Source organism: Rhincodon typus, chromosome 1, assembly GCF_021869965.1.
Source record: "Rhincodon typus isolate 14 chromosome 1, sRhiTyp1.1, whole genome shotgun sequence".
In the NCBI taxonomy this organism is placed as follows: domain Eukaryota; kingdom Metazoa; phylum Chordata; class Chondrichthyes; order Orectolobiformes; family Rhincodontidae; genus Rhincodon; species Rhincodon typus.
The window spans coordinates 24,811,289-24,839,240 of record NC_063332.1 but is presented as its reverse complement, the minus strand read 5'-3'; the positions used below and the strand labels follow the sequence as shown (position 1 = coordinate 24,839,240).

Here is a 27,952-nt window from a genome sequence, read left to right as displayed (position 1 = left end):
AACCCCCTTCCCCTCCCCCTTTTCTGATGAAGGGTCTAGGCCCGAAACGTCAGCCTCTCTGCTCCTATGATGCTGCTTGGCCTGCTGTGTTCATCCAGCCCTGCACCTTGTTGTCTCGAATACTGTGGTTGGATTCATACTTAGCACAAACGAAAGTGATTGTTGTTAGAAATCAATCATCTCAGCCCCAAGACATCACTGCAAATGTTCCTCAGGGCTATGACCCAGACCCAACCATCCTCGGCTACTAAACTGCCTTTGTCACAAACTCCAATTACTGCTTTATGCTGTATGCATAACAACTGTTAGGGGGCCTATAAACTACTGAGTTCTGAACCTTTTTGCTAATCACCACCTCTACTGATTCTGCTTGCGTTTTCTAAGCTAAGATTCTTTCTTTGTATTCGACTTAGGTTTATTGATTATGTCACCACGGCTCTTTCTTGCTTTCAATTCCGCCTGTTTTTCAAAGTGATGTCTACCCTGGAATATTTGTTTCAAACCTTTGTCATCTTGCAACCTTGTCTCTGAATGATGATTATGACACTATTATTTATTTACAGTATTAGCATTAAATTCTTTGCCTCTTTTTCTCCCTCTGCTTGTTTAATCCAAATTGCTACACTGATCTATTACCTCAATTTGTGTCTTTAGATTTCTATATCTTATTTCACCTGATTGAGAAGGTGGTGGTGAGCTGCATTCTTGAAACCATGCAGTCCATATGATAGGTCATATGTTTAATTTTTGCATTTGGTTACTGTAGTGGTTAGTCAATGAAACATTCTTACACAAGTTACAGATGTGCTTGTACAACAGATCATGATCTTATTATACAAAAAAAATTAACTGAAGCTAAAGAGAAGTTATAGGACAGGAAATTACGTGGTGGCAATTTCACTGAACTACTAATCTAGAGTCGAAAAGAGATGCCCTGAGGGAAGTGGGTTTGGATTCCATATCAGATATTGAAACTTGAACTCTATAAAAATCTGAAACAAAAAGCTAGCTCAACAGTGAAGATGGAACCACTGTCAATTGTTATAAAACCCATCTGGTTTGCTGGTGTCTTTTAGGAACAAAATCTATCATTCTTATCTAGTCTGGCCTGCATTATATTCCAGACCCACAGCAATGTGGTTGACTTTTAACTATCCCCTAGGTATTAAGTTAGGGATTAATTAGGGATAGGCAATAAATACTTGTCTAACCAGTGACCCACAAATTAAAATAAAAATTAACTGATAAATAAAGTCTTGGAGAGAGAGAATCTTAGAATAAAGAAAGAGAGAGAATCAGAAACATTTAATTCCATTAAGGAATTTGATTTAATATCACTCCAAGATGGCGGCAGCGGAGTAGCAGTGTTCGCGCTACTGAGCCCAGGGATCGTTCACTTTCATCTGCTTTTCTTTTCTTTCTCCTTTTTACTTTTGCTTTGTTTTTCTTATTTCTTTAAAATCTTTTCTCTTACCTTTGCACCTTGGTTGCAACACCAGCATTGGTGAGAGTGGGTCCTGCACAGAATGGCAGCGAAGATGTTGGAGCAGGCATGGGGAGTGATGAGGCCGAGTAAATGGTGAAGGAAGAGGTGCCCAGCAGTGATGGCAGCAATGCCAGAATGAGATGGACGGAGCTCCACTCCAGCTCAAGATCTCCCAGCGAGCGGGGATCAGGTCCCAGGCTTAATCCCCCGGTCCAGACTTGCAGGCTGAGCTGAGATTCCAGGTTCGTGGTTAGGCCCGGGTGCCCGACAGTGGAGGTGCATGGCTCTTGGGTAGTGCTGCAGGACAAGAAACCTAGGGGTTCTGAGGAAGGGCCACTCGACCTGAAACGTTAACTCTGATTTCTCTCCACAGATGCTGCCAGACCTGCTGAGCTTTTCCAGCAATTTCTGTCTTTGTTTCTGAATTATAACATGTGCAGTTCTTTCAGGTTTTTATTGGGTATATTTTTAAGGTGAGAGGAGAAAGCTTTGAAAAAAGTCATTGGGGCAACTTTTTTACACAAAGAGTGTTCATATGTGGAATGAACTTCCAGAGGAAGTGGTGGGTGCGGGTACAGTTATAATGTTTAAACGACATTTGGATAAGTACATGAATAAGAAATGTTTGGAGCGATATGGGCTGAGCACAGGCAGGTGATACTATATTAGTCTGGGATTATGGTTGGCGTAGACTGGTTGGACCAAAGGGTCTGTTTCTGTGCTGTATGACTCTGTGACTCTGTCTAATTGAAACTTACAAATACTTAAAGGAATAGACAGGGTAGTTGCAGTATCTGTCACCCTGACTGTAGTGTTCCCTGTCAATACACTGTTTATTTTGACAATTTTAAATCCTTTAACAAATCCTCTATCTTTACTAACATGTTGGTCATGACATCTTATCATGTGCAACGTCCTGTCATGTCACATGTTACTGAAGGCAGAGAGGTTGAGGGAGGAAATTCCAGAGTTTATGGTCCATGACACTGAAGGTTTGGATCTCACTGATGGAGTAATTGAAAGCAAGAATGCCCAGTGGCCAGAATCCATGCAGAGGGTAGTGGGGCTGGAGGAGGTTGCAGAGATGAGAGAATCAAGTGGATTGAAAGCAAGGATACAAAAACTGAAATTGAGGGACAGCTAGACAGGGAACTTGTCAGGGATAACAGGAGAATGGGACAATGGGAGTTTGGATATAGCATATCGAAAGGGATAATAAGTCTTGGGAGAACCAAATTTATGGGTAATTTTTTCAGCATCACACACATTTCTGACTTAACATACGACAATGTAGAAGTTTGTTTAGGAACTGGAACTTTTAAAGATGGTTCGGACCAACTTTATTTTTGACATCAAGTTTATGTTTGTGTAGACGTGGAAAGAAATGTTTTGGTCTCCCATTCTTGACATCTTCAAAATATAATTAAAACTCTTCAGGTTGTCGTATGATGCAAAATCTCAACCTCTGTCCTGTTGGTAAAGACTTGCTATACAGTCAGCTTTGTTGATGAAGTTGATCTTAGTTTGATGTATTTAACTTTGGTTGGATTAGGAATGCATAAGAAGGCTGTGGTTACATCAGCCTGAATAGCTTGAGATGATTTCTTTGCCAAGTAAGATCTTTCATAGAGTGTTAACTTCAGTTTTAAATTTTGTCATATTAACTCCATTTCATTCATTATCCCAACATCAACCTTCCCTTCGAGAAACAGTGTCCAGTCTTTCCATTATGAGTGGCTAGCACGTTACAAAGTGTGTTTCCTTTCTGTTCCACCAATATCATTCCTTGTTACACCTAGTCAAAATGTGTTAAACTAGCATTATCCATTTATAGGTTGAATCTCTACTTCTACTGGATTTTCCTTCTTATTTCTTCATAGGAGGTGAACATCACCAGTAAGATCATTTATTACCCACTTCTTCAGAATGTACTCCCCTCTTCGTGCAGAAGTCTCTGTGATATAAGTGTACCAATATTGCAGTTAGGAAGGGAGCTTGCGGATGGCAATGTTCACAAATGCCTTCTACACTTGTTGAATGATTTGAAAGTTTGGAAGGAATTGTCAAAGGAGACTTGTAAATTGCTGCAGCGTATCTTGTGTGCACTGCTGTCATTGTGCACTTTTGGTGAAGGAAGTAGACATTTAAAATGATTTATAGAATCCCTACAGTGTAGAAACCGGCCCTTTTGGCCCAACAAGTCCACGTCAACCCATCCCCCTATAGCCCACCTAAGCTCCACATCCCTGAACACTACGGGCAATTTAGCATGGCCAATCCACCTAACCTGCACGTCTTTGGACTGTGGGAGGAAACCGGAGCACCTGGAGAAAAGCCACGCAGATACAGGGAGAATATGCAAACTCCACACAGGCAGTCACCCGGCAGTAGAATTGAACCAGGGTCCCTGGTGTTTGTGAGGCAACAATGCTAACCACTAAGCCACCCTATCAAGTGGCATGTTTTGTCCTGGAGCCTCATGAGTATTTTGGAGTTTGTTCAGGCAAGTGGAGAGGATTGAATTGTGCTCCTAACTTGAGAGTTTTAGATTGTGGCTGGGCTCTGGAGAGTCTGAAGGTTTGTTATTTGTCACAGAATTCCATGCCTCTGACCTGTTCTTGTAGCCACAGTAGTTTTGTCAGTAACCAAGTTAAGTTTTTTGTCAATTGTAACAGCCACACAAGACATTTATGGTGGGGGATTCAGTAGTGGATTCCTTGAGCCCCATTTGGTCCAAAGTTGCCTTGATGTCTGGGGCAGTCATTCTCACCTCACCTCTTGAGTTCTACTCTTTTATGCATCAGGAGCTGAATACTCCAATTTGAACTTAAACTAAGCATTAGTAAACATCGTATTCCAAGTGAGTGCTGCTTGATTGCAATATTAATGTCATTTTCCATCACTTTGCTATTATTCCAGCATTTACTGATTGATTGTAATTAACCACATCGAATTTGTCCAGTATTTGTGGAGAGAACATACCTGGACAAGTTTTCATGTTGTTAGTAAATGCTAGTATTATACCTGTATGGGAGGAGCTTAGAAAATGCATGGCTTTCTGGAATGCAAGTCTTCAGTATTAAACTTGGCACCCTGTCAGGACCCATCATTTTTGCTGTATCCAGTACATCCACCATGGAGTAAATCGAATTGGGTGATGACTGATATCAATGATGTTGGGGATATCAGGTAGAAGCCAAAATGGAACAAATAGTCAGCAATTCTGGCTGAAGATGGAAGCAACTATTTCAGCTTTGTCTTTTGCACACTGGCACACTGGGCTGTGTCATCATTGAAGACCTGGGTGCAGAGCCACATCCTCTGATTAAATGTTTAATTGTTCATCATCATTCATGACTGGACATGTCCAAACTGCAAGCTTTGATCTGATCCATCCATTGTGGAAAGTTTTTATTTTCTGCTGTTTGGTATGCATGAAGTCCTGTGTTGGACAAGAGTGAGGGGTAACTTGATTGAAATATATAAGATCCTGAGTAGTGTTGACAAGGTGTAAGTGGAAAGAATATTTCATACAGTGAAGGATTCAGATATATGGGACCCTTCTAAAATTAGGGCATGCCCTTTTACGACTGAGATGAGGAAATTATTTTCTCTGAGAATTGTGCAACTTTGGAATTCTCTGCCTCAGAATGCATTGGAGGCAGAGTCATTTTCAGGTTCTCATAATGACTGTGCCATGGTCAGTTTTAGACGTTGCCATGTAAATACAGTTGCAACATGTAGATTACTAAGGGCAATGCTAAGTATATTTTATGCTCTTATTGATTCTTCGCAACATCTGCCACATACACAATTTTGCAGTTATGTCCGTCAAAACTTGTCCAATTCCGTCACTCGTGGTTCTTACCAAGCCACTTTCGAAGTTGGAAACTGGATATATGCCCTTAATACCCTTAGTGCTTCTTCCAAATGATGTTCAACATGGCAGACCCAATAACTCAGAGAAACAGAAGACCAGGTGTTGGCCATTCAGCCCGTTACCCTGCTCCACTGTTCAATTAGATCATGGAAGACCATTCATGTCGGCACTACATTCTTGCACAATGTTCATTAATGGCATTAGTCTCCAAAAATCTATTGATTTCTATTTTAAATGTGATCAACATCACTAGAGTTTCCACCAGAGCTTCCACTATCCTCTGGTTGAGAAAATTCCTCCGCATTTCAGCCTAAATACCTTGTCCTATGATTATGTCCCCGGGTATAGAGTCACTAGCTAGGAGAAACATTTATATCTATCCGTTCATGCCATCACCCCATATCCTTCAAAATTCTAGGAAATGCAGAGACCATCTCCTCCAATGTCTCCTCATAAAAAGGCACTGTCATCCCAGTGATTAATCTAATGAAGCCCTTTTGCACTCCCTCCATGGTAGGTATACCCTTCTTGACAAGTAGACCAGTATGGTACAGAATACTCCAGGAGAGATCTCTTCAAGGCTCTGTCCAACTCCAGCAAGACATCTTTACTTCATCCAAGGGGATTTGAGTGCAGCATAACACCATTTGCTTACTTCAATTTTTGCTGCACCTGCATGATAACTTCAAGTGACACACGAACAAGACACCTGCTCTTCTTAAACTATCAGCGTTTAAGGAATATTCTGCCTTTCTGCCAAAGTGAATTATTTCAGATTATTTCAATTGCCATGTTCTAGCCCATTCACATAGGCTATCCAAGTATTTTTAGATGTCTCCTTCCATCTTCCTCAGAGCCTGTTTCCACCTATTTTACCGTAATTAATTTGTACAGTTTTGGATTACTTGTTCCTTTGGTTATACCCTTAGGATACGGCTCTTACATCTATCCTGTTATTCCAGCCATTTGGTTTGTCTCCAGCACCATCTTATTTTTGATTTTTTGTAAGTATCTTTCTGCCTAAATTAATCAGGTCATAGGTTGATCATCCCTTCACTTGCTATTCAGCTGTTGACACTTTCCTCACACCATCTAAGAGGAGGCAGTGACCTAGTAGTATTATCACTGTACTGTTAATCCAAAGACCGAGATAACGTTCTCGGGACCTGGGTTTGAATGCTGCCGCGGCAGATGGTGGAATTTGAATTCAATAAATATCCGGAATTCAGAGTCTAATGATGACCGTGAATCCATTTTTGATTGTTGGAAAAACCCATCTGGTTCACTAATATCCTTTAGGGAAGGAAACTGCAATCCTTACCTGGATTGGCCTACATGCAACTCCACGTCTACAGCTCTTAACTGCCCAGTGGGCAATTAGGAATGGGCAATAAATGCTGCTTATCCAGTGACACCCTCATCCTGTGAATGAATAAAAATAAAGACAAAATCTAACACTTTTGATCACCTGCAAAGACTTATTATTCAGCCTATCAACACTCTACTTACACAATTTGTACGATCTTTTGATCTCTCTGCTATAAATTCTGTGCCTGTGTTCTTCCCTTCACTTAACCTGACAAAGGAGCCGCAATCTGAAAGCTTTTGATTTCAAATAAACCTGTTGGACTATAACCTGGTGTTGTGTGACTTCTGACCTTGTCCACCCCAGTCCAGCACTGGCACCTCCACATCACACTTATTTTATGGCATTAGCAAATTTTGGAAATATTATAATTGGTCTCCACATCCAAATCATTATACATTTTGTTAACAGTTGTGGACCTAGCACTGATACTTTTGGTACCCCACAAATAACAGCCTGACATCCTGAAAGTGATCCATTTATTTCTACTTTCTTATTTCTGACTAGTAACCAATTATCAATGTTTATGAATACATTTCATCCAACGCTGTGCAGTCTAATTTTATTTACTAACATGTTATGGGGGATCTTATTGAAAGACTTCTATAGTCCAAATCATCACATCCACTGGTTCTCCCTTATCAATACTACAAGTAATATCCTAAAAAAAATTCAATGTTTATCAAATATGACTTTTCTCTCATAAATCCCATGTTGACTCTGTCCTATTTACCATTCTTTTCCTCGATATTCTGTTATTACATCCTTTATAATAGCTGCAAAGTCGAGGAGGAGCTTCTTCCCCCAAAGGGTTGTGAATCTGTGGAATTCCATGCCCACTGAAGCAGTTGAAGCTCCCTCATCGAATGTTTTAAGGCAAAGATAGATTTTTGAACAGTAAAGGAATTTAGTCTTATGGTGAAAAGGCGGATAAGTGGAGCTGCAGGCTTGATGGGCCAAATGACCTACTCCTGCTCCTATTTCTCATGTTCTTACATTTCTGTCACAGCAATAGTTCTCCATTCTGTCATCATAAAATGCTTTTATCAGCTGCGGATTTGATATTAATGTCAGCTGTGTACTATTGAATTGAATTGAATTACTTTATTGTCACATGTACTCAAATGAATACAGTGAAAAGCTTAAAGTTGCAGCATTACAGCACCATCTTAGGTACAAAGGTATCTAGCAGAAACTGAAGATCAAATTCTTAGAATGCAAAACAAAATTAGACAAGTAAAGAAAGAAATAGCCCAGCATTATAGGTCATAAGAATAAATTAGAAAAATGAAGAAGTATAAAATTCAGAATATCAGTTTTTCCGAACCAGTCCATGCCAGCACCTAGCCTCAAGGGAGACCTCCACTGCCCCGCCTCTGCCTGCACCAGACCCACCAATGTAGGAATCACTCCAATTTAGGTGCCATTTCTTAGCCGCTGGGCCCACTTCATTGATGCCGCTGAACACTCAGTCTGCAACCAAGAGTCCCTGGCTCCACCATGAGAGCAGGCCGCTGCCAGGCCACGAGTCTCGCTTCAGCTGCAGATGTTGCCTTACTGGCGCAGCCCTCTCAACGAGTCTGCTGCCACTGCCGCTAGCCCCGAATGCCAGGAATACTACCTCACTGCTGCTAATACCGCTTCTGAACACCAGGAGAACCACATCGCTGCCACTGCTACAGGCCCCGAATGGTGGAAGAATGCATCCATCTGCTGCTGCCTCCAATTGCCTGGAGAAGCCACGTCTGCCACTCTACATGCGGCCCACTCTTGCTGGTGTGCCGGTACTGCTAACCAACCACTATGGAAAAGAAGAAGAAAAAAAACAAAAGAAAAGGAAAATAGAACAAAAGAAAAGAGCAGAAGCAAATGTAAAACAAAGAAGGAAAGCAGATGGGAAAGGATGGGCCCCGGGCAAGAGCCCACATGCAGCCCTGTTACTGAGAGCAACAGTACTTTTGTGGCTCAAACATTTTAACCTGTTCATGATCTATCATAGGTTCACGAGAACAGGCTTTTTGATTCTTTGATTTTTTTTTTCTCTTTACTGTAGGCTCTTCTTCAACCAGGACAGTTGATTTCAGTCATGGGAGCCTGAACAGTCTTGACAGCCTGGATTTGCGGACTGAAAGAATTCGAGCAAAATTTCAGCCTGAAGCATCCACAGGGTCTGATGTGCTGAATAAGCTTAAAGCAACCGGGCACCCAGAGTCTTATTTAGCCGTAAATCAGCAGGAGTGGCTCGCCCTGCGAATGGACAGCAACAGGCGTCGGAATGTTCTCCGCTTGCCTTGTGTAAATACAACTGCAGAACAGTGACCTGTCAGTGCTGTTGTGGTTTATTATTTTGAATAGTTGATTCACAGAAATGTATTTACGACAAAGCACTTTAATGTATTTTTAAAATTATTTTGAAGTTAAATAAATGTGTTGCTAATTTCATGGTCTTGAGCAACCCAGACTTCTGTATGATCAGTAATTTAGCCAAATTCACAGGATAGTCTCGAGCAGTCTTGTCATCTTGTCATTCTGCAACATTGGCACTACAGTAGCTGGTGAAATGCCTTTCATATAGCTTTGCAAGGTAAAGCTGTAGATATTATTTTTTGACCATTTGTGTTACTGCTGATTTTATGTTGTCTTGTCTTTGAGGGAGTTCAGAATGCTATTTTGAAAGCCAGTACTTTTTGACTCAAATGTACAACATAATAATTTATCATACTTTTAAATACAAGGAACGCTGAACCATAATGGGCCATTATTCCTAAAGTTCTAATCTTTGGGTGTTTTATACTGCCTCCAAAATTGTTTGTAATATTGAAACTTGGAAGTTGCTTAGTTGTATGAGTCAGGCAAAAGAAACTATAATGTGTGCCTGCAGTCTTTAATTATCTTTCCTATAGAAGATTTTGTATTCAAATCACAAACATTAAAAATGTAATGTTCCTCTTTGCACCAAGTCCTAACTTATTTTGAATCCACGCAGCCTCTTTATAAGGCATTGATTGATGTTGCATTCAGTTTGTGACAACAGCTGAGTTCCTGTACAGTTGTGTCCAACACACATTCTTCTTGTATGGGTAGCATGTACAACTGTGGGGAGAGGTGCTAGGTCAGTGGGGTAGAGAGACAAGGTATTCATTCACAACATAGAAGCAAAACCTGAACAGAAGTAATTCATTAAGGAACCACCCCCATGCTACAAATAAGTTCTATAAACTTTCCCAAAAGGGAAAGGACAGATTAGTGTCTTGGGTGCAGATCTGTAGACTGTTATATTATAAAACTATAAGATGTAGAAGCAGAAGTAAGCTGTTTAGTCTGCCCTACCATGCAGTGAAATTATGGCTGATCATTCTCAATCCCTCTTTCCTGCCTTATCCCCATAACCCTTGAATCATTTTCTGATAGAAGGATTTTCAATCTCAGCCTTGAATATATGGCCCAGGCTCAACAGCTCTGTGCAGTAAAGAATTCCACAGATTCACTACCCTCAGAGAGCAAATTTCTCCTCATCTCTGTCTCAAATGGTTTACCCTTACTCTGAGGTTATGCCTTCTGGTCTTAGACTTTCTCACAAGGGGAAATGATCTTGTTGAATCTACCTTGTCAAGACCATGAAAATTTTATGTATTTCAAAATGGTCTGTTAGCTTAAGAACCAGGAGCAGGAGTAGGCCATCTGGCCTTTCGAGGCTGCTCCACCATTCAATAGATCATGGCTGATCTTTTCGTGGCCTCAGCTCCACTTACCTTCCTCTCACCATAACCCTTAACTCTTTTACCGTTCAAAAAAATTATCCATCTTAGCTTTAAAAACATTCAATGAGGAAGCCTCAACTACGTCACTGGGCAGGGAATTGCACAGATTCGCAATCCTGTGGGTGAAGATGTTCCTCCTCAATTCAGTCCTAAATCTGCTCCCCCTAATTTTGAGGCTGTGCCCTCTTGTTCTAGTTTCACTTGCCAGTGGAAACATCCTCCTTGCTTCTATCCTATCTATTCCTTTCATAATTTTATATGTTTCTATAAGGTCCCCCCTTATTCTTCTAAATTCCAATGAATATAATCCCAGTCTACTCAGTCTGTCCTCATAAGCCAGCCCTGTCAACTCCAGAATCAACCTAGTGAATCTCCTCTGCACTCCCTCCAGTGCCAGTACATCCTTTTGCAAGTAAGGAGATCAAAATTGCATGCAGTACTCCAGGTGTAGCCTTACCAGTACCCTATACAGCAGTAACATAACCTTCCTGCTTCTAAACTCAATCCGTGTAGCAATGAAGGACAAAATTCCATTTGCCTTCTTAATTACCTGTTGCACTGCAGACCAACCTTCTGCGATTCATACACAAGGTCACTCAAGTCCATCTTCACAGCAGCATGCTATAAATTTTTACCATTCAAATAATAGTCCTTTTTACTGTTTTCCTACCAAAATGGTTGACTTCACATTTATCAACATTTTACTCCATCTGCCAAACCTTTTCCCACTCACTTAAACTATCTATATCCCTCTGCAAACTTCCAGAGTCCTCTGCACACTTTGCTCTACCACTTCTCTTAGTGTCATCCGTAAACTTTGACATTCTACACGTGGTCCCCAACTCCAAATTCTCTAAGTAAATTGTAAACAATTGCAGTCCCAACACTGATCCCAGAGGCACACCACTAGTCACTGATTACCAACCAGAAAAGCACTCACTTATCCTACTGTTTGCTTCCTGTTAGTTAACCAATCCTTTATCGATGCTAATACATTGCCTGTAATGCTGTGCACCTTTATCTTATGTAGCAGCCTTTTGCACGGTACCTTGTCGAATGCCTTTTGGAAATCCAGTAACAACACATCTACTGGATCCCCATTGTCTACTGCGCTTGTAATGTCTTCATAGAATTCCAGTAAATTAGTTAAACGTGATCTACCCTTCATGAATCCGTGCTGCATCAGCTCAATGGGACAATTTCTATCTTAAAGTCTTATTATTTCTATCTTGATGATAGATTCAAGCATTTTCCACACTACAGAAGTTAAGCTAACCGTTATATAATTCCCCATCTTTAGTCTACCTCCTTTTTTAAACAATGGCACCACATCTGCTATTTTCCAATCTGCTGGATCTGCCCTAGAGTCCAGCTAATTTTGGAAAATTACCATGAGCACATTTGCTATTTCTCCTGCCATCTCTTGTAGTACCCTGGGATGCATTCTATCAGGCCAAGAGACTTGCCTGCCTTTACCTCTATTAGCTTGCCCAACACTACCACTTTCATGATAATGATAATTTCTCGGTCGTCACCTACCTTAGTCTCCTTGTCACCAATTACTGGCATGTTATTCATGTCTTCTACTGTGAATACCAACACAAAATACCTGTTCCTCGGCTATTTCCCATTTTAAATTCCCCTTGTCATCATCTAAAAGGACCAATGTTTACCTTAGCCACTCTTTTTCATTTTATATATTTGTAGAGACGTTTGCTATCTGTCTTTATATTCTGAGCTAATTTACTCTCAATCTGTCTTGCTTTTCTTTATAGTTATTTTGTGGCTTTCTGTTGACCTTTAAAGTTTTCCCAATCTGCTAGTTTTCCACTGGTCTTTGCCACTTTGTGTGCCTTATCTTTCAATTTGATAGCCCCTCTTATTTCATTAGGCAGCCACAGCTGATTACCCCTTTTTCTACAGTCCTTCATTTTCACTGGTATACACTTTTGCTGAGCACTTTAAAAAATTGCTTTGAAGGTCCTCCACTATTCTTCAGCTGTTTCACCATAAAGTCTTTGTTTCCAGTCTACTTTAGGCAACTCCTCCCTCATCCTATTGTAGTCTTCTTTGTTTAAGCACAGGACCCTGGTATTGGATTTTATCTTCTCACTTTCCATCTGTATTCTAAATTCAACCATACTGTGATCGCCCCTTCCAAGAGAAACCCTAACTATGAGATTACTTATTATTCCTGTCTCATTACACAGGACCAGATCTAGGATAGCTAGCTCCCTCTTCAGTTCCATTACATACTGTTCAAGAAGAAAGCTATCGCTAATATATTCAATGAACTCCTCCTCAAGGCTGCCTTGACTGACCTGGTTTGACGAATCGACATGTAGATTAAAATCCCCCATAATAATTGCTGTACCATTTTTACAAGTATTTACTTTTGTTTATTGCCTGCCCCAATGTGATGTTATTATTTGGTGGCCTATAGACTACGCCTATCAGTGACTTTTTCTTCTTAGAATTTCTAATTTCCACCCAAATGGATTCAACCTTGTTCTCCATAGAAGCTATATCACCTCTCACTAGTGCCTGATAAATATCAGAGCTACACCACTCCCCTTACCTTCCTGTCTATCCTTCCACATAGTCTGATACCCTTGGATATTTAATTCCCAGTTGTAACAGTCCTGCAACCATGACTCCGTAATGGCTACTAAATCATACTCACTCACAATGCTTCGTGCCATTAACTCATCTACCCTGTTTCGAATGCTACAAGCATTCGGCTAAAGTACCTTTATGCTAGTTTTTAAACGCTCTTTTTGAATTCTAACATCTCCAATAATAATATCGCCTGAGTTTTCCTTCCTATTAACTTGCTTTGTAGTCTTCGATGTAGTTAAGCCCTCCTGCACACATGCTAACCTGCTGATTTCTTTTCTATTTACCATTACACTTCCTGTCGTTACCCCCTTCCCTTCCCACCAATTCACTAGTGTAAAGTCCTAGTGACCACCCTATTTACCTTTTTTGCTAGAACACTGGTTCTGGATTGGTTCAGGTGGAGACTGTCCCAACATTACAGATCCCTCCTGTTCCAAAACTGATGCCAATTCCCTATGAAGTAGAACCCCTCTTTCCCACACCACTCCTTTAGCCACGTGTTTACTTGTCTAATTTTCTTATCCCTAAGCCAATTTGCACATGGCTCTGGTAGTAATCCAGAGATTATAACCCTTGAGGACCTGTTCCTTAATTTTGTCCCGAGTGCTTGATAATCCCCAACAGGTCCTCCTTCAGCCTTGCCTATGTTGTTTGACCCAACGTGGATCACAACAACTGGATTCTCGTCCCCCTGCTTCAATATCCTTTCAAGCCGGTCAAAAACGTCTCTCACCCTGGCACTGGGCAGGCAACACACCATGAGGGACTCTTGATCCTCCTTACAAAGGATGCTAATTATAGAGTACCCTACAGCTACCACTTGTCTTTTTGCTCCCCCCTCTTGAATGGCCTCCTGTACCACAGTGCAGTGGTCAGCTGGCTCATCCTCCCTACAGCCCTTTTCCTCATCCTCATAGGAAGCAAGTACTTCATACATGTTAGACAAGGTCAAGAGCTGAGGCTCCTCTGTTCCTGAATTCAGGATTCCCTAACCTCCCTCACTTGCAATCACAAACTGCTGCCCCGATCACCGACTTGAATTTGAAGTACTTAATCTACCAAGTGTGACCACCTCCTGAAACAAAGCGTCCAGGTACTTCTCCCCCTCCTGGGTGTGCCGCAGTGTTTAATGGTCATATTCCAGCTCGGTAACTCTCAGCCAAAGTTCCTCGAGGAACCAACTTGCTGCAGATGCAATGGGAACTGCCAGCTTCTACATCATACAGCTACAGCACTTCATCTGCCCAGCCATCTCTAATTAGAAGAATCCTTTATTAATGTATACAAATTTATTAATGAGTTAATTTATTAATACTTCTTTGCTATGTTCTTTTTCAATTTTAATGCAGATTTCCTACCTGCCAATCAGGTCACAGCTTCTCTGTGACAACATTCCAGTTTTTCTTTTGCAGCTACACAGTGCCCCCGAGCTCAATTAGTTTTATACTCACTCTGTGCTGCTGCTCCACCCTCCGACTGCTCCCTGCAGATTAAGCTGCGATCCCTGAGCTCAGTTAGTTTTATACTCACTCTATGCTGCTGCTCTGCCCTCCGACTGCTCCCTGCAGACTAGGCCATGATCCCTGAGCTCAGTTAGTTTTATACTCACCCTGTGTCACTGCTCTGCCCTCCGATTGCTCCCCGCAGTCCAACAAGTACAAACCCAAGCTACTCAACCACTCCTCATAAGAAAATCCCTGCACACCTGGCATTAGAGAAAATCCCTGCATACCTGAATCTTCTCTGGACTGCCTCCACTGGCAGTCTAGCCTTGGGTATGGGGACCAAAACTGTTCACAGAATGCTAGATGTGGTCTTGTATAGTTTTAGTTAGACTCCCTGTTTTTATATTTCATTACCTTTGAAATTTTGGCCAACATTCCATTTGCCTTCTGTGTTCTCTGCTGATCCTATATGCTAGCTTTTCATGACATATGCTCAAGGACTCCCAAATTCTTCTGACCTGCAGATTTCTGCAGTCCTTCTCCATTTAAATAATAATTTGCTCCTGTTCTTCTCCCCAAGTTGCATAACCTCACACTTTCCCACATCATCTGCCAAGTTTTTGCACATTTACTTAACCTGTGAATATGACACGGCAGATTATTTGTGTCATCTTCAACCCTTGCCTTCCCACTTACTTGTGACATCTGGTGTTCATGGGAAGAACTTTATAATGCTATTTTATGTCATTTTCGTCACTTCAAGATAAATAATCATTTTTCTTTATTTGTCAGCTGATTCTAAGTAGACATTTGGATATCTGCATCTATAGATTTCCAATTGTTTAAAATTTGTTCTTGGAATGTGAGAATTTCTGGCAAGGCCAGCATTTATCGCTCATCCCATATTGCCATCAAGGAAGTGGAGTAATCATTATATTAAATCAGTATTAAGACAATGTTAGCATTATATCTATGATGTACCTGCTTAGTTAAATAACTAACTGCTACTCGGCACCTAATACTCAATGTTGCATTGACTGCCAAATATAATGAATTGAAAATTAGCAAGATCTATTGAGTCTTGGAAATTATTAAATTAAAATATTATTTCAGTATAATTGTAAACTGTAGTAATCTCCTGGGACAGTGGAGCTATTTTTAAATTTCTGATCATTATTCCTCTCTCCCTATTCCCTTTATGGACCATTTTGGTAACAAAGGAGCCAGCAACCAGTTTATGCACAGCAAGCTCCAACAAATAGAAATGTGTTAATGATTAGATAATCTGGCCTTATGTTTATTGAGGTATATATTGGCCATGATAGTTTGATAACTCCCTTGCTCTTCAAAATAGTGCTATAGGATCTTGTGTGTACCTGGGGATGTGCAGTTTAGGTGGATTGGCTATGCTAAATTGCCCTGTAGTGTCTGGGGATGTGTAGACTAGTTGGGTTAACTGTGCTAAGTGCAGGGTTAGAGTAATAGGGTGAGGGCTTCATCTGGGTGGGATGCTGTTCAGTAGGTCATTGCAGACTCGATGGACCAAATGGCCTTTTTCCACACTGTAGAGATTCTATGATTCTAGAGGACAGATACAGCCTTGGTCATAAGTGTCATTGTAAACGCAGCATCTCTAACAGTGCAGCTGTCTCCCAGCACTGCAGTAGGCTATCAGCCTTAATTTGTGTACTCATGGGACTTAAACTCATCATCTTCTGACTGAGAGGCACAAATGCTACCACAGCTGGCATTACTAGCTATGTACAGGCAATTTGTGGGTTTGCCACCTGGAGACAATGAGAATGTACCTAATCAAGATCATACTTTCTACCAAGGATGGCATCTTCCAAACCAATACCATCTAGAAAGACAATGGCAACAGATATGTGGGAACAATCCCACCTGAAAGTTCCCCTTCAAGTCATTCCTCATCCTGACTTGGAATTTTTGCGGTTCCTTCTTTGGAACATTCAATCCATGTGACTGATGGTATATTTTGCATGTTTATTCTTTCAGTATTCATTTCACTAAATTGTAGAATTCTTATATCACAAAAGGAGGCTGTTTGGCCAATTGTGCATATGTAAAAGCTGGAAGATTTCTGTGGAAACTACTCAGCTAGTGCCACTTTCCTGATTTTTTTCCAAAGTTAGAAAATCATAGCCATAGAGTTGTTACAGCACAGAGGGTTACTTGTTCCACCAATTCAATGCTGGCTGTCTATAGAACAAACTAACCAGTCTCCTTTCCCCTATTCTGTTCCATTAGCCCTACAAGATAATTTCTCAATAATCCTTCACCATTTCTCTCATCAGCAGTGACTTCCAGATCATTAATGTTCACTGCAAAAAGAACTCACTAACGTGCCCCTTGAATCTCTTGCCAAAGACCTAAATTTCCTAGTTCTCGTACATCAGGTAAAAATTATTCTAAGTTAAAATAAACTTTATCCCAACTTTAAAATGGGTGTAAAAGCTCTCTTAGAAAGCTGCAGCTGATTAATGAGGTGGCTAGATCCTAACTTTTATCTCATTTAAAAACAAGTGTAATGTGCTGTGTTCCAGATGTAATTCGATTAGTTACACTACTTAGCTTTAAGCAAAACGTACTTTATTCTTACTCTATAGTTAAAATAAAAACAAAAAAAGAATTGGAATAATTTAACTCCATTGGAAAACTGAGCAGAATAATATTCTTTAACTACTAAACAGCAACTGTTCCAATATAGTAACATCCCAAAAAAACACACTTGGCAAAGGCAAATTCAGTAAAATAGATTGTCCTACATGCAATTCTGGCATCAGAGAGAACTTCAGCTTTTAGCTTTAACAGAGGAATAACGGCTTTCACAGCCGACTTTAAAATCCCAGCAACTGCTGAAAGCTAACCTAAAACCCTGGTTCTGTGGGAGCCTGACTTTACCTATTCATGCAGCTTCTATTGTTCCAACTTTTCAAAAAAAGGCCCCCAACGCCTCACAAGCTGTTTCCTTTATTGGCTTGGAACAAACCGCTATGTACCAGCGTCTCTTCATTAAAAATGGACAAAATACACCTCTTAAAACCATAGTTCAAGAACAGTTTCTTCCCTGCCATTATTAGACTGATGAATGGACTCTCTAACTTCAAATGATCTGACCTTGTGAATGTTGATCTTGCCTAGCACATGTCCTGTTTTTCACCCTACAATCTGTATGTCTTTGCTTATTGTACTGCTCACAAACAAAACTTTTCACTGTACTTAGATACACGTGACAATAAATCAAATCAAATCCAGTCAAAAGTATTGTCACAATAGTTCAATGAGTTAGAGAGAGCTCAGCAAAAGGAAGGAGGTACTCCTATCTTTTTCTGCCTTTGTCAGCCCCTGGTTATTGGATCCTTCTTTACTACAGGGATAAAGCTATTTGGTGAATACCTGGTAAGTTATTCTACTTGATTTATTTATAATAAATCGTTTTTGAAGTTACTGTATGGTACTGTACTGTTCGGCCTAGTCAAATGTACATTCTGCAGAATGTGGAAAATCAAGTGTGCATTATTTGTTGTCGGAGGGGATTGTGAGGGACAGAAATTCATGCATTTGGATGGGAAAATCAACATGAGTTTGTACATGGGAAATCGTGTCTCCCTAACCTGATTGAGTTTTTTGAAGAGATGAAAAAGGTTGGTGAAGGCAGAGTGGTAGACATTGCCAATATAAAATTCACTAAGGCGTTCGACAAGGTTCTGCATGGTAGAGTAGTTAGCAACGTTAGATCACATGAAATCCAGGGAGAGCTAGCCAATTGGGTACAAAATCGGCTTGAAGGTAGGGGACAGAGGGTGTGATAGAAGAAGGGTCTTTCTGAAGAATGGTCTAGGCCCAAAACGTCAGCTTTCCTGCTCCTCTGATGCTGCTTGACCTGCTGTGTTCATCCAGCTCTACACCTTGTTATCTCAGGTGTGATAGAAGATTGTTTTTTTTGGACTGGAAGCCTGTGACCAGCTGTGTGCTGCAAGGATTGTGCTGGGTTTACTGTTTTTTGTCAGTTATATAAATGATTTGGATGTGAATATAGGAGGAGTGGTTAGTAAGATGATACCAAAATAGGTGATACAGTGGACAGTGAAGAAGACTATCTCAGATTACAACGGGACCTTGATCAGATGGGCAGGTGGGCCGAGGATTGGCAGATGGATTTTAATTTAGATAAATGTGAGGTGGTGCATTTTGCTGAGGTAAACGAGGGCAGAAATTATACAGTAAATGATAGTGCCCTGGGGTGTGTTGCTGAACAAAGAGACCTTGGGTTGCAGGTTCATATTTCCTTGAAAATGGAGTCGCAGGTCGACAGGGTGGTGAAGAAGGCATTTGGCGTGCTTGCCTTCATTGATCAGAGCATTGAGTATAAGAGTTGAGATGTCATGTTGGGGCTGTATGGGACATTGGGTGAGGCCACTTTTAGAATACTGCATTCAATTCTGGTCTCCCTGCTATAGGAAAGACGTTGTTAAACTAGAAAGGGTCCCCCAGTTTGCTATGTGCTTCTAACCTATGGTTAGCACATTGTGGGAGATAATCAAACCATAGGTTAGAAGCATATAGCCCACTGGGGGACCGCCAGCATTTTAAGAGAACCAGATAGGCAGTGTGGAGTCTGCTTAGTCTACCTTGCTTGCAAAATTGTTTTCCATTATGGATACTTGTGAAGTTATTGGTTTCTCAGGGAAATGCAACCAGAACCAAATCTGTGGCACCACAAGTGATTCAGCTGTACCGAAAGGGAGGAGGAAGAGTGGAAGAACAATAATAATAGTGGGTTCTACAGTCAGGGGACTAAACTGGCATTTTTTTGCAGCAGCAAATGTGATTTCAGAATAGTGTGTTGGTTCCCTGATGGCAAGGTCAAGAATGCCATAGAGCGGCCACAGGTTATTGCATGGTGAATAGCCAGAGGGCGTGGTCCACAACATAAGGAGGAAGAGGGGTGATGTCTTGGAAACAGATTTTAGGGAATTGAGAAGGAATTTTAAAAGCAAATCCTCGAGAACAGTAATCTCAGGATTACTCCCAGTATCAGTGAACAGTCCTGAAAAAAGGTCATGAGACCCGAAACGTTAACTCTGCTTTCTCTCCACAGATTTTTTTTTGTTCATTAACGGGATGAGGGCATCACTGGCTAGGCAGTATTTATTACCCATCTCTAATTGCCAGAGGGCAGTTCAGAGTCAACCACATTGCTGTGGGTCTGGAGTCACATGTAGGCCAGACCAGGTAAGGATGGCAGTTTCCTTCCCTAAAGGACATTAGAAAAGCAGATGGGTTTTTCTGACAATTGACAATGGATTCATGGTCATCATGAGATTCTTAATTCCAGATATTTTTACTGAATTCAAATTCCACCATCTGCCTTGGTGGGATGCTGTCTGACCTGCTGAGTTTTTCCAGCCATTTCTCTTTTTGTGGGAGTCTTTTAAAGGCCAGTTGATCAGAGTTCAGAACCAGCAATACATACTTTCTCCTCACTTATCATCATTGTCCCCAAAGGGCACCTTACCTCTCCAAAAAGGTATTTCAAATTTATCTCGGAACAATATTCAAAGGGGTCCCTTACTTCTGCAAAAGGGTATTGTGACTCTGAATGAATGCACAGATGTTAGACCTGCTCACACACCAGACCTAACCTGCACGTGTCACATTTCAGACATCAATGACACTGAAATTAGACACATGTGGATGCAGCAGCTGACATCTTTGGGCAGCTCCTTCCAGGAAAACACATGTGAAATACAACCTGTCCCATTCCTACTGCACCGAAAAAGATTGGTGCCTTGTTCAGGGAATTAAATATTTCCCATTTCCAAGATTGTCTGCTCTGTTACATCTCTATTTATGAAATCAACTATCCCACTTGTTCCAAGGATCAATAAAAATAAACTCCCAGGTCCTTCTATCTTTGGACACTCTTTAGAACTGTTCATTGAGTCTGTCTCTCCATAACCCTTCTGTGAAAATGAATCATTTCACATTTCTTTGTTTTAAATTCTGTCTGCCTTATTTCATTTTACTCATTGATGGGATATGGGCATCTCTAGTGGGGCCAGTATTAATTGTCCGTTCTTAATTGCCCTCAAGATTCCCGGAACTCCCTCCCCAACAGCATTGTGGATGTATGTACACCAAATGGACTGCAGCTGCTCAAGAGTCAGCTCACCATCACCTCAAGGGCAGTTAGGGATGGGCAATAATTTCTGGCCCTACCAAAGGTACACACATCCCATGATTGAATAAAACAAAGGGTGGTGATGAGCTGCCTTTTTGAACTTCTGCAGTCCGTTTGGTGTAAGTACACCCACAAAGCTGATGACAAGGGCAGCCACTGAGCATGCTGAAGTGCAGTGCTTTGACCATTCTGGGGCACCTTCCAATAGGACCCATCAAAGGTATCAGTGGTGGTGTCCTGTACTCTTCACAACTCAGTGCTACAGAGAAGAGTAGAACTGACAATGGCCAAGGGTGATGAGCGCTCAACATCCTCAGAGGAGGAAAGGGAAGACGAAAATCAATGATTGGAAATTGCCTATCCAAAGTTTGTGCTGGTGCCTGTGCCTAATGTCCTACCCACTAGGGTGACCCAGTGGCTCAGTGGTTAGCACTGCTGCCTCACAGCGCCAGGGACCAGGCTTGATTCCACCCTCAGGCAACTGTCTGTGTTTAGTTTGCACATTCTCCCCGTGTCTGCGTGGGTTTCCTCTGGGTGCTCTGGTTTCCTCCCATAGTCCGAAGATGGTGGATTGGCCAAGCTAAATTTCTCCTAGTGGTCAGGGATGTGTAGATTAGGTGGGTTTTCGGGGGACGGGTGGGATGCTCCAAGGGTCGTTGTGGACTTGTTGGGCCGAAGGGCCTGTTTCCACAATGTAGGGACTCTATGATTCAGTGATCTCACTAGTGAAATGTGGATGTCGTCCAGCCAAGCAGGAATAACCTGAGTGTGGGACTTCCTCACTGCACTCTTGACACCTGGGCCTGTGTGGCATCTGTTGTGGCTGCAAATGCATGCTGATCACAACATACAAATCTCCTTGTTTCAGGGCATCCCAAGCTGCTACCTCTTCCTTTTTAACACTGAGTCCACACTCATTGCTGTCACAGCCAGGTTTCTGCTCATGATCAATGTGCAATGGGTCACTGACAATTAAGAAGTTAGCCGATACACACAGTTTTATCGCACGTAGGTACATTGACGTGACAGTGAAAACAAAGAACACATCCAAGTGAATACCATTTGATAAATTAGATCAATTCTGTGTCCTCAGTCTGTGTAATGCCACGCCTATGACTGGAGCAGATTGTGGAGACAGCCTGCTCTCCTCCGTGCTCTGGCTGCAAATGCTTAAGGTAGCCTTGGTGTTGAGGACACAGAGCAGCATTTGTATTTCTTTGGAGATGCTCAGATCCCATTAAATGATTAAGAAATTGTGCCTTCAGCCTCTTTCTGCTGCACACTGATCACCACCACTGGCTTGTTGGCAATCTGCCAATCTCCAGGGCCTCATTCTCAGGGCTTCAGGGTTGCGAAGACCTCACCCCTAGTTTCCCAACAGTGTTTATAAGCTCTGTCTCTGCAACAAGATAGGATTGTGAAGGGTATGAGTGCCATCTGCCTGTAAAACGTTCACAGAGAGACACATTTGTCTGTGTTGATACAGTTGTTCCTTCCTATGTAGCAGATTGATAAGGCAGTGAAGAAGACAATTGCCACCAACTGTTTTTTTTGCACGACATTTACCTTGCCAGCATCAATAATTAATTTCAAGAAAATCTGCTTGTAGGATGTGGGCATCACTGACTGGGTCAGCATTTATTGTTGCCCAGGTAACCACATTTCTAATAGGTCTATAGCCACATGCAGACCAGCAAATTTCCATCCATAAAGGACATGAGTGCACTAGCTGGATTTTTTTACAACAATTGACAATGGTTACATGGTGTTCATTGGTCTAACATTTTATTTCACATTTTTATTGACTTCACCTGCCATGATGAGATCCAAGCAGATGCCCCCAGAATATTAGCCTGGAGTTGTCGATTACTAGTCCACTACACTACCACCTTCCCCGAATAGAGGTGTTACATTTGCGGTATTCCAGATTCTAATGACAACACCTCAGCTACTGACTCTCTCAGCTACCTCCAGCCATGCCAGCTGGGTCATTCTGGCTGTTCTCGTGTCCTATGGACACAGCTGTTGTCTTCTTGCCTTCACTTCTTGCAACTTAACCTCCAGGGAGGTGTTGAAGTGGGGCACAGACTTGATCCACTTGCCCCCTATGTTTTGTAATGTCTCTACTCAGAAAACACCAGTTCAGTTCACCTAATGCAGTTACTGAGATGGCTGCCTGTAGACCTTTAAATTATGTGCATTCAGTGCCCCCTTCCCTAATTGGATGGCAAGTCTCAATTCTGTGGATTGTCAATGCAGAAATGGTTCCACTATCTGAAATGAACAATTCTACTAGTTGTTTGTTTTCATTGGTTTGAACTGAGTTTGTTTTACAAACTTGAGGACATAAGGTATAGGAGCATGAGTAGGTCATTCAGACTCTTGGGCTTGTCCCTCCAGCCAATGGGATCATGGCTGACCCATTGTGACTGATTACTCTTTCCTGCCTATCCACCATAACCCTGGACTCCTTTCAGAACCAAAAATCTGTTGAACTCAGCATTGAGTATATTCAATGATCCTGTCCGCACTGCTTTCTCGGGCAGAGAATATCAGGGATGAATGATATTATGACAGATTAATTCCTTCTGTTTTAAATAGGAGAAGGCTTATTTTTAATTTGTATACCTCATTCTTGATTCCCCGGGAGAGGAAATATCTCCTCAGCCTCTACCCTGTCATAGTCCCTCAAAATCGTATATGTTTCAATTTGATAAACAGCTCTTTTAAATTATTTTAAACTCCAAAGAGTAAAGGGTCAAACTGCTTACCTTTTGTACAAGTGATTTTTGTTTTAAACTTGATTTTATCACCCCAGGCCTCCTATATGAAGAATGGCCTTTGTGATTTTGCACCGGTGTAGTACTGTATGAAGGATGGGAGCTGAATTTTAAGATAATGCTTTTGGAAAGTTGGCATTGTTAGAGATGGGGGTAAAATCTCACCTAGGAGCTTAGATGACATGGGCATGGCAAGGATAGAAGTGTCAATGTTTTTCATTCCCATTGGCAACCCCTCAGAGTCAACCCACCAACCAATCAGCATACCTTATGATCATCTAAAATTTGACGTTCTTGCATTAGCAATTACAAATGTAAGATGAAATCTTTTTTACATATCTTTTCAGCAATATAAAGGTGTTTGTTGTATGTCAGTTGCAAAGAAGTTAAGTGCATTGTCAGCCTGTGGTTTGCTGGAGATTGATGAGGATGTGAGCTCAAGGGAGTGGGCTCGAGGGGTTTATATGAGAGAGAAAAGAGCAGGGAGGTGGACTGTTTGGAACAATGACCAGGAGAATCGATGTGATCAAAACTACAGAAAGAGAACAAGGGAAGAAAGGAAATCTCAAGGTTGAAAATAATAAGAGGGAAGACAAAATAAATCAAATATTAGTGAACAGAAATGCCAAATATCAGGTTTTTAAAACCTAACGGTTGTAGAGGGGAGGAAGGATTGAACTAGTAAAGCTGTACACAGTCCTAAGGTCCTAGAAAATAATGTTAAAATAGGAAAGGTTGGTTTTTTGCGGTCAGAAAGGGGGTGATGTGTAAGGTAATTAATTGAAACTTTGGAAGAATGAAAAGAATATTCGAAGGAGCACAAACTAACTGCAGGAAAAGAGAGGAAAGGCTACAAGAGACAGAGACGTTACAGGCACAAATGTGATGTGGCTATCCATTAGAAGAGTAGAATTTTCTTCTAACCTAATGAAACCTCCCCTTGTGCGAGGGCAGTGGAGGATTCTCTAGGATTGCACGTATGAGAAAATGCATTCTAGTTGTATTGAATAAGATTACCTAACTTCCAGATTTTTTTTCTGCATTAAGATTGAAGATTAACTCAGCATTTTAATATCTATTAGTCTGAAAACATAATTAGTTGATATCACATTAAACGTGCCCCTTAAGATGCTTTATTGATTTCTGCTCATCTGATGAATTTGGAGCCCTATCAACTTGCACAAGCATTAACAATTTATACTTAAAGGAAGTTAAGCAGATCCATGCCACAAATTTATGAAAAAGTACATAAGTCTCATGTCAAGAACAGTTCATGGCTTTATGATTAAAGTATTCCTTAATGGCATTCATTGGGTGATCAGATTCAGAGATCAGCACTGATCAAACATGCTCCCTGAAATAACTCCACAGACCTTCACTAAGTCACCTTTTATTTATACGTGGAGATCTTTGACACTGACCCAGCTCCCTCAGATCCAGCGCTCAGAGTGAACAGGATGTCTGACATTTCTGTTCTTATATGTCAGCCAGGGCTCCCTGATTGGACCTGATTGGACCAGATTAACAGCCGCAATTAGGGAATTCATATTCTACGAGGTCCACCTGGCTGACCTAGTACTGTCACCTTAATTCTACTGAATGTGCATTAATTCACAGCTGAAATATTGTTGCCCAAAAAGTAATTTCCATGTTGCTGAAAAGTAGCAGAGAAGCGTGAGATAGTACAGAATGATTATTGAGAGACACTGTCACCTAATAGTAAAGAGATTGTGCATTCTGGGTTGCTGGGTGCCTGATCCAGGGGAAAAGTTCCAACATTTCATTTATACGTTATACAGAAGCCCTTATTGAGGCATTTGCCTGATCCAAGTATAACATTCCTGAACATATTAGTGATATATTTACCGTGGTTTGACTAAGTAAGCAGTCTCTGAGCCTGGGTAAGTTGCTTCGTAGCTGGAAGCTATTCATTTAGAGCTTTATTGAATCTAAAATGACATCTCTTTGAGAACTCTACACTCACTGTGGAAAACCTTCACTGGATCTGTTCCACTTTTTTTTAACCCATGTGATATCCAGTGGAACATACAACAGGTTATAGTGGTCAAAAACATTTCTTGTTTCTGAACCAATAATGTGGGACAGCATATGCAGTCTCAGTAACTTTCCAGAAATTATTTTATTATTTATTCATGGGAGGCAGGAGTAACTGGCTAAGATGTAATTATTGTCCATCCCTACTTGCCAGAGCTGCTAAAAGTTAACCACATTGCTGGAGTCATGCGTAGGACCAGATGATATAGGAGCAGAGTTGGACCATTTGGTCCATCAAGTCTGCTCCGCCATGTGATCATGGCTTATATATTTCTCAAACCATTATCCTACCCTCTCCACATAACCCTTGATCCCCTTACTAATCAAGAACCTATCTATCTCTAATGACTTATCGGGGAGGCGGTGGCCTAGTGGTATTATCGCTGGACTGTTAATCCAGAGACCCAGATAACGTTCTGGGGACCCGGGTTCAAATCTGCCATGCAGATGGTGAAATTTGAATTCAATAAATATCTGGAATTACGAATCGAATGATGACCATTAATCCATTGTCACTAATGTCCTTTAGGGAAGGAAACTGCCATCCTTTCCTGGTCTGGCCTACATGTGACTCCAGACCCATAGCAATATGGTTGACACTGAACTGCCCTCTGGGCAATTAGGGATGGACAATAAATGCTGCCGAGCCAGTGACGCCCTCAACCTGTGAATGAATAAAAATAAATTTGACCTCCACAGCCTTCTGCGGCAATGAGTTCCACAGATTCACCACCTTCTGGGTGCAGAAATTCCTCCTCATCTCAGCTCTAAAGGGTTGTCCCTTCACTCTGAGCTTCCCCACTTCTTAACACTGCCTGGCCCTCCAGCTACCTTTGCGTCATCTGCAAACTTAGCAACAATGCCCTCAATTCTTCCGTCCAGATCATTAATGTATAACATGAATAGATGTGGTCCCATCACTGACCCCTGCAGAACTCCAACTGTCATGGGCTGCCATCATGGAAAAGGCTCCTTTATACCTACTCGCTGCCAGTCAGCCAATCCCCTATCCATGCCAATACCTTGCCCCAAACACCATGGGCAGTTATCTCATTTTGCAGCCTCCTGTGCAGCATCTTGTCAAAGGCCTTCTGGAAATCAAAATAGATGAGAGAGCTGCTAAAAGTTAACCACATTGCTGGAGTCATGCGTAGGACCAGATGATATAGGAGCAGAATTAGACCATTTGGTCCATCAAGTCTGCTCCGCCATGTGACCATGTAGACAGAGGAACAGGAAGGCTGACGTTTCGGGCCTAGACCCTTGGTTCTCCTTTGTCTAACTTATTCATTATCTCTTCCAAGAATTCTAACATATTTATCAGACAAGACACCTCTTGATGAAGTTGCACTGACTCAGCCCTATTTTACCATGCAGTTCCAAATACTTCAAGGTGAAGCCTGACGTGGTCTGGAAGCTACATGCCAGCTGGTATGGTTTGGAAGACTGCTGTTCTGGACTTTTATTTCTGCAATGCTGGACATTTTATTTCTCTATTTTCTAAGATCTTGTAACTAAAGAAGCTGTACTTAGGTACCTTTGTACCTAAGATGGCACTGTAAGTGGTGACATATAAACTTTTCACTGTACTCATTGAGTATATGTGACAATAAAGCTGAAGCTAATTAATTCATTCATTTATTCTCAAATTTTACCAGTGACTAAGCCTATAATTTCCAGTCTTCTGCCTCCCTCCCTTCTTAAGCAAGGGTGTTACATTAGCCATTTTCTAGTCCTGTGGGACCCTTCCCAATCATCTGGCTTCCAACTGTCTTCATCACATTGCATGCTTTTTATTTTGTTTTTGTGCTGTCCCTGACTTCCCCTGTCAGCCATGTTGCTTTGTGTGTTTCTTCTTCCTTAGGATGAACTTTTGTTGTGCCTCCCGAATTACCCCCAGAAACTCCTGCCATTGTTTCTTCACTGTCTTCCCTGCTAGGTTCCCCTTCTAATTAACCCTGGCCAGCTCCTCTATTCAATTGTAATACCATTACATCTGATTCCAGCTTCTCCCTCTCAAACTGCAGGGTAAATTCTATCATATTATGGTCACTGCCCCGCCTAGGGATCCTTTTACCTTATGCTTTTATCAAGTCTGCCTCATTATACATTACCAAATCCAGAATTGCCTGTTCCCTAGTGGGGTCTGCCACAAGCTGCTCCAAAAAAATCTCGTGGACATTCACAAATTCCTTTTCTTGGATTTGCTACCAACATGACTTTCCCAGTCCACCTGCATATTGAAGTCCCCCACGATTATTGTAATAGTGCATTTCATACATGCCTTTTTTGTCTTCTGATTTATTTACTTCCCCATATTCTGATTACTGCTAGGAGGCCTGTACGCAACTCCGA

The 27,952-nt window shown here is 41.4% G+C and overlaps 1 protein-coding gene across 7 annotated transcripts in view; it reads left to right on the top strand.

Annotated features, from left to right (window-relative positions):
* Nucleotides 1–27,096, top strand: part of ccdc142 (coiled-coil domain containing 142) — a 164,882-nt gene extending 137,786 nt beyond the window's left edge. For 5 of the 7 annotated variants that reach the window (XM_048601951.1, XM_048601972.1, XM_048601975.1 and 2 more), the window contains one exon: nucleotides 8,786–9,685. In XM_048601951.1, coding sequence (XP_048457908.1) covers nucleotides 8,786–9,051 — 266 coding nt within the window. In that variant the 3' untranslated portion in view covers nucleotides 9,052–9,685. Of the gene's footprint in view, nucleotides 1–6,295; nucleotides 6,344–8,785; nucleotides 9,686–26,974 lie in introns of those variants that run through there. The other 2 variants (XM_048601969.1, XM_048601983.1) reach the window with 2 other exon arrangements.
* Nucleotides 27,097–27,952: the final 856 nt, after the last annotated feature.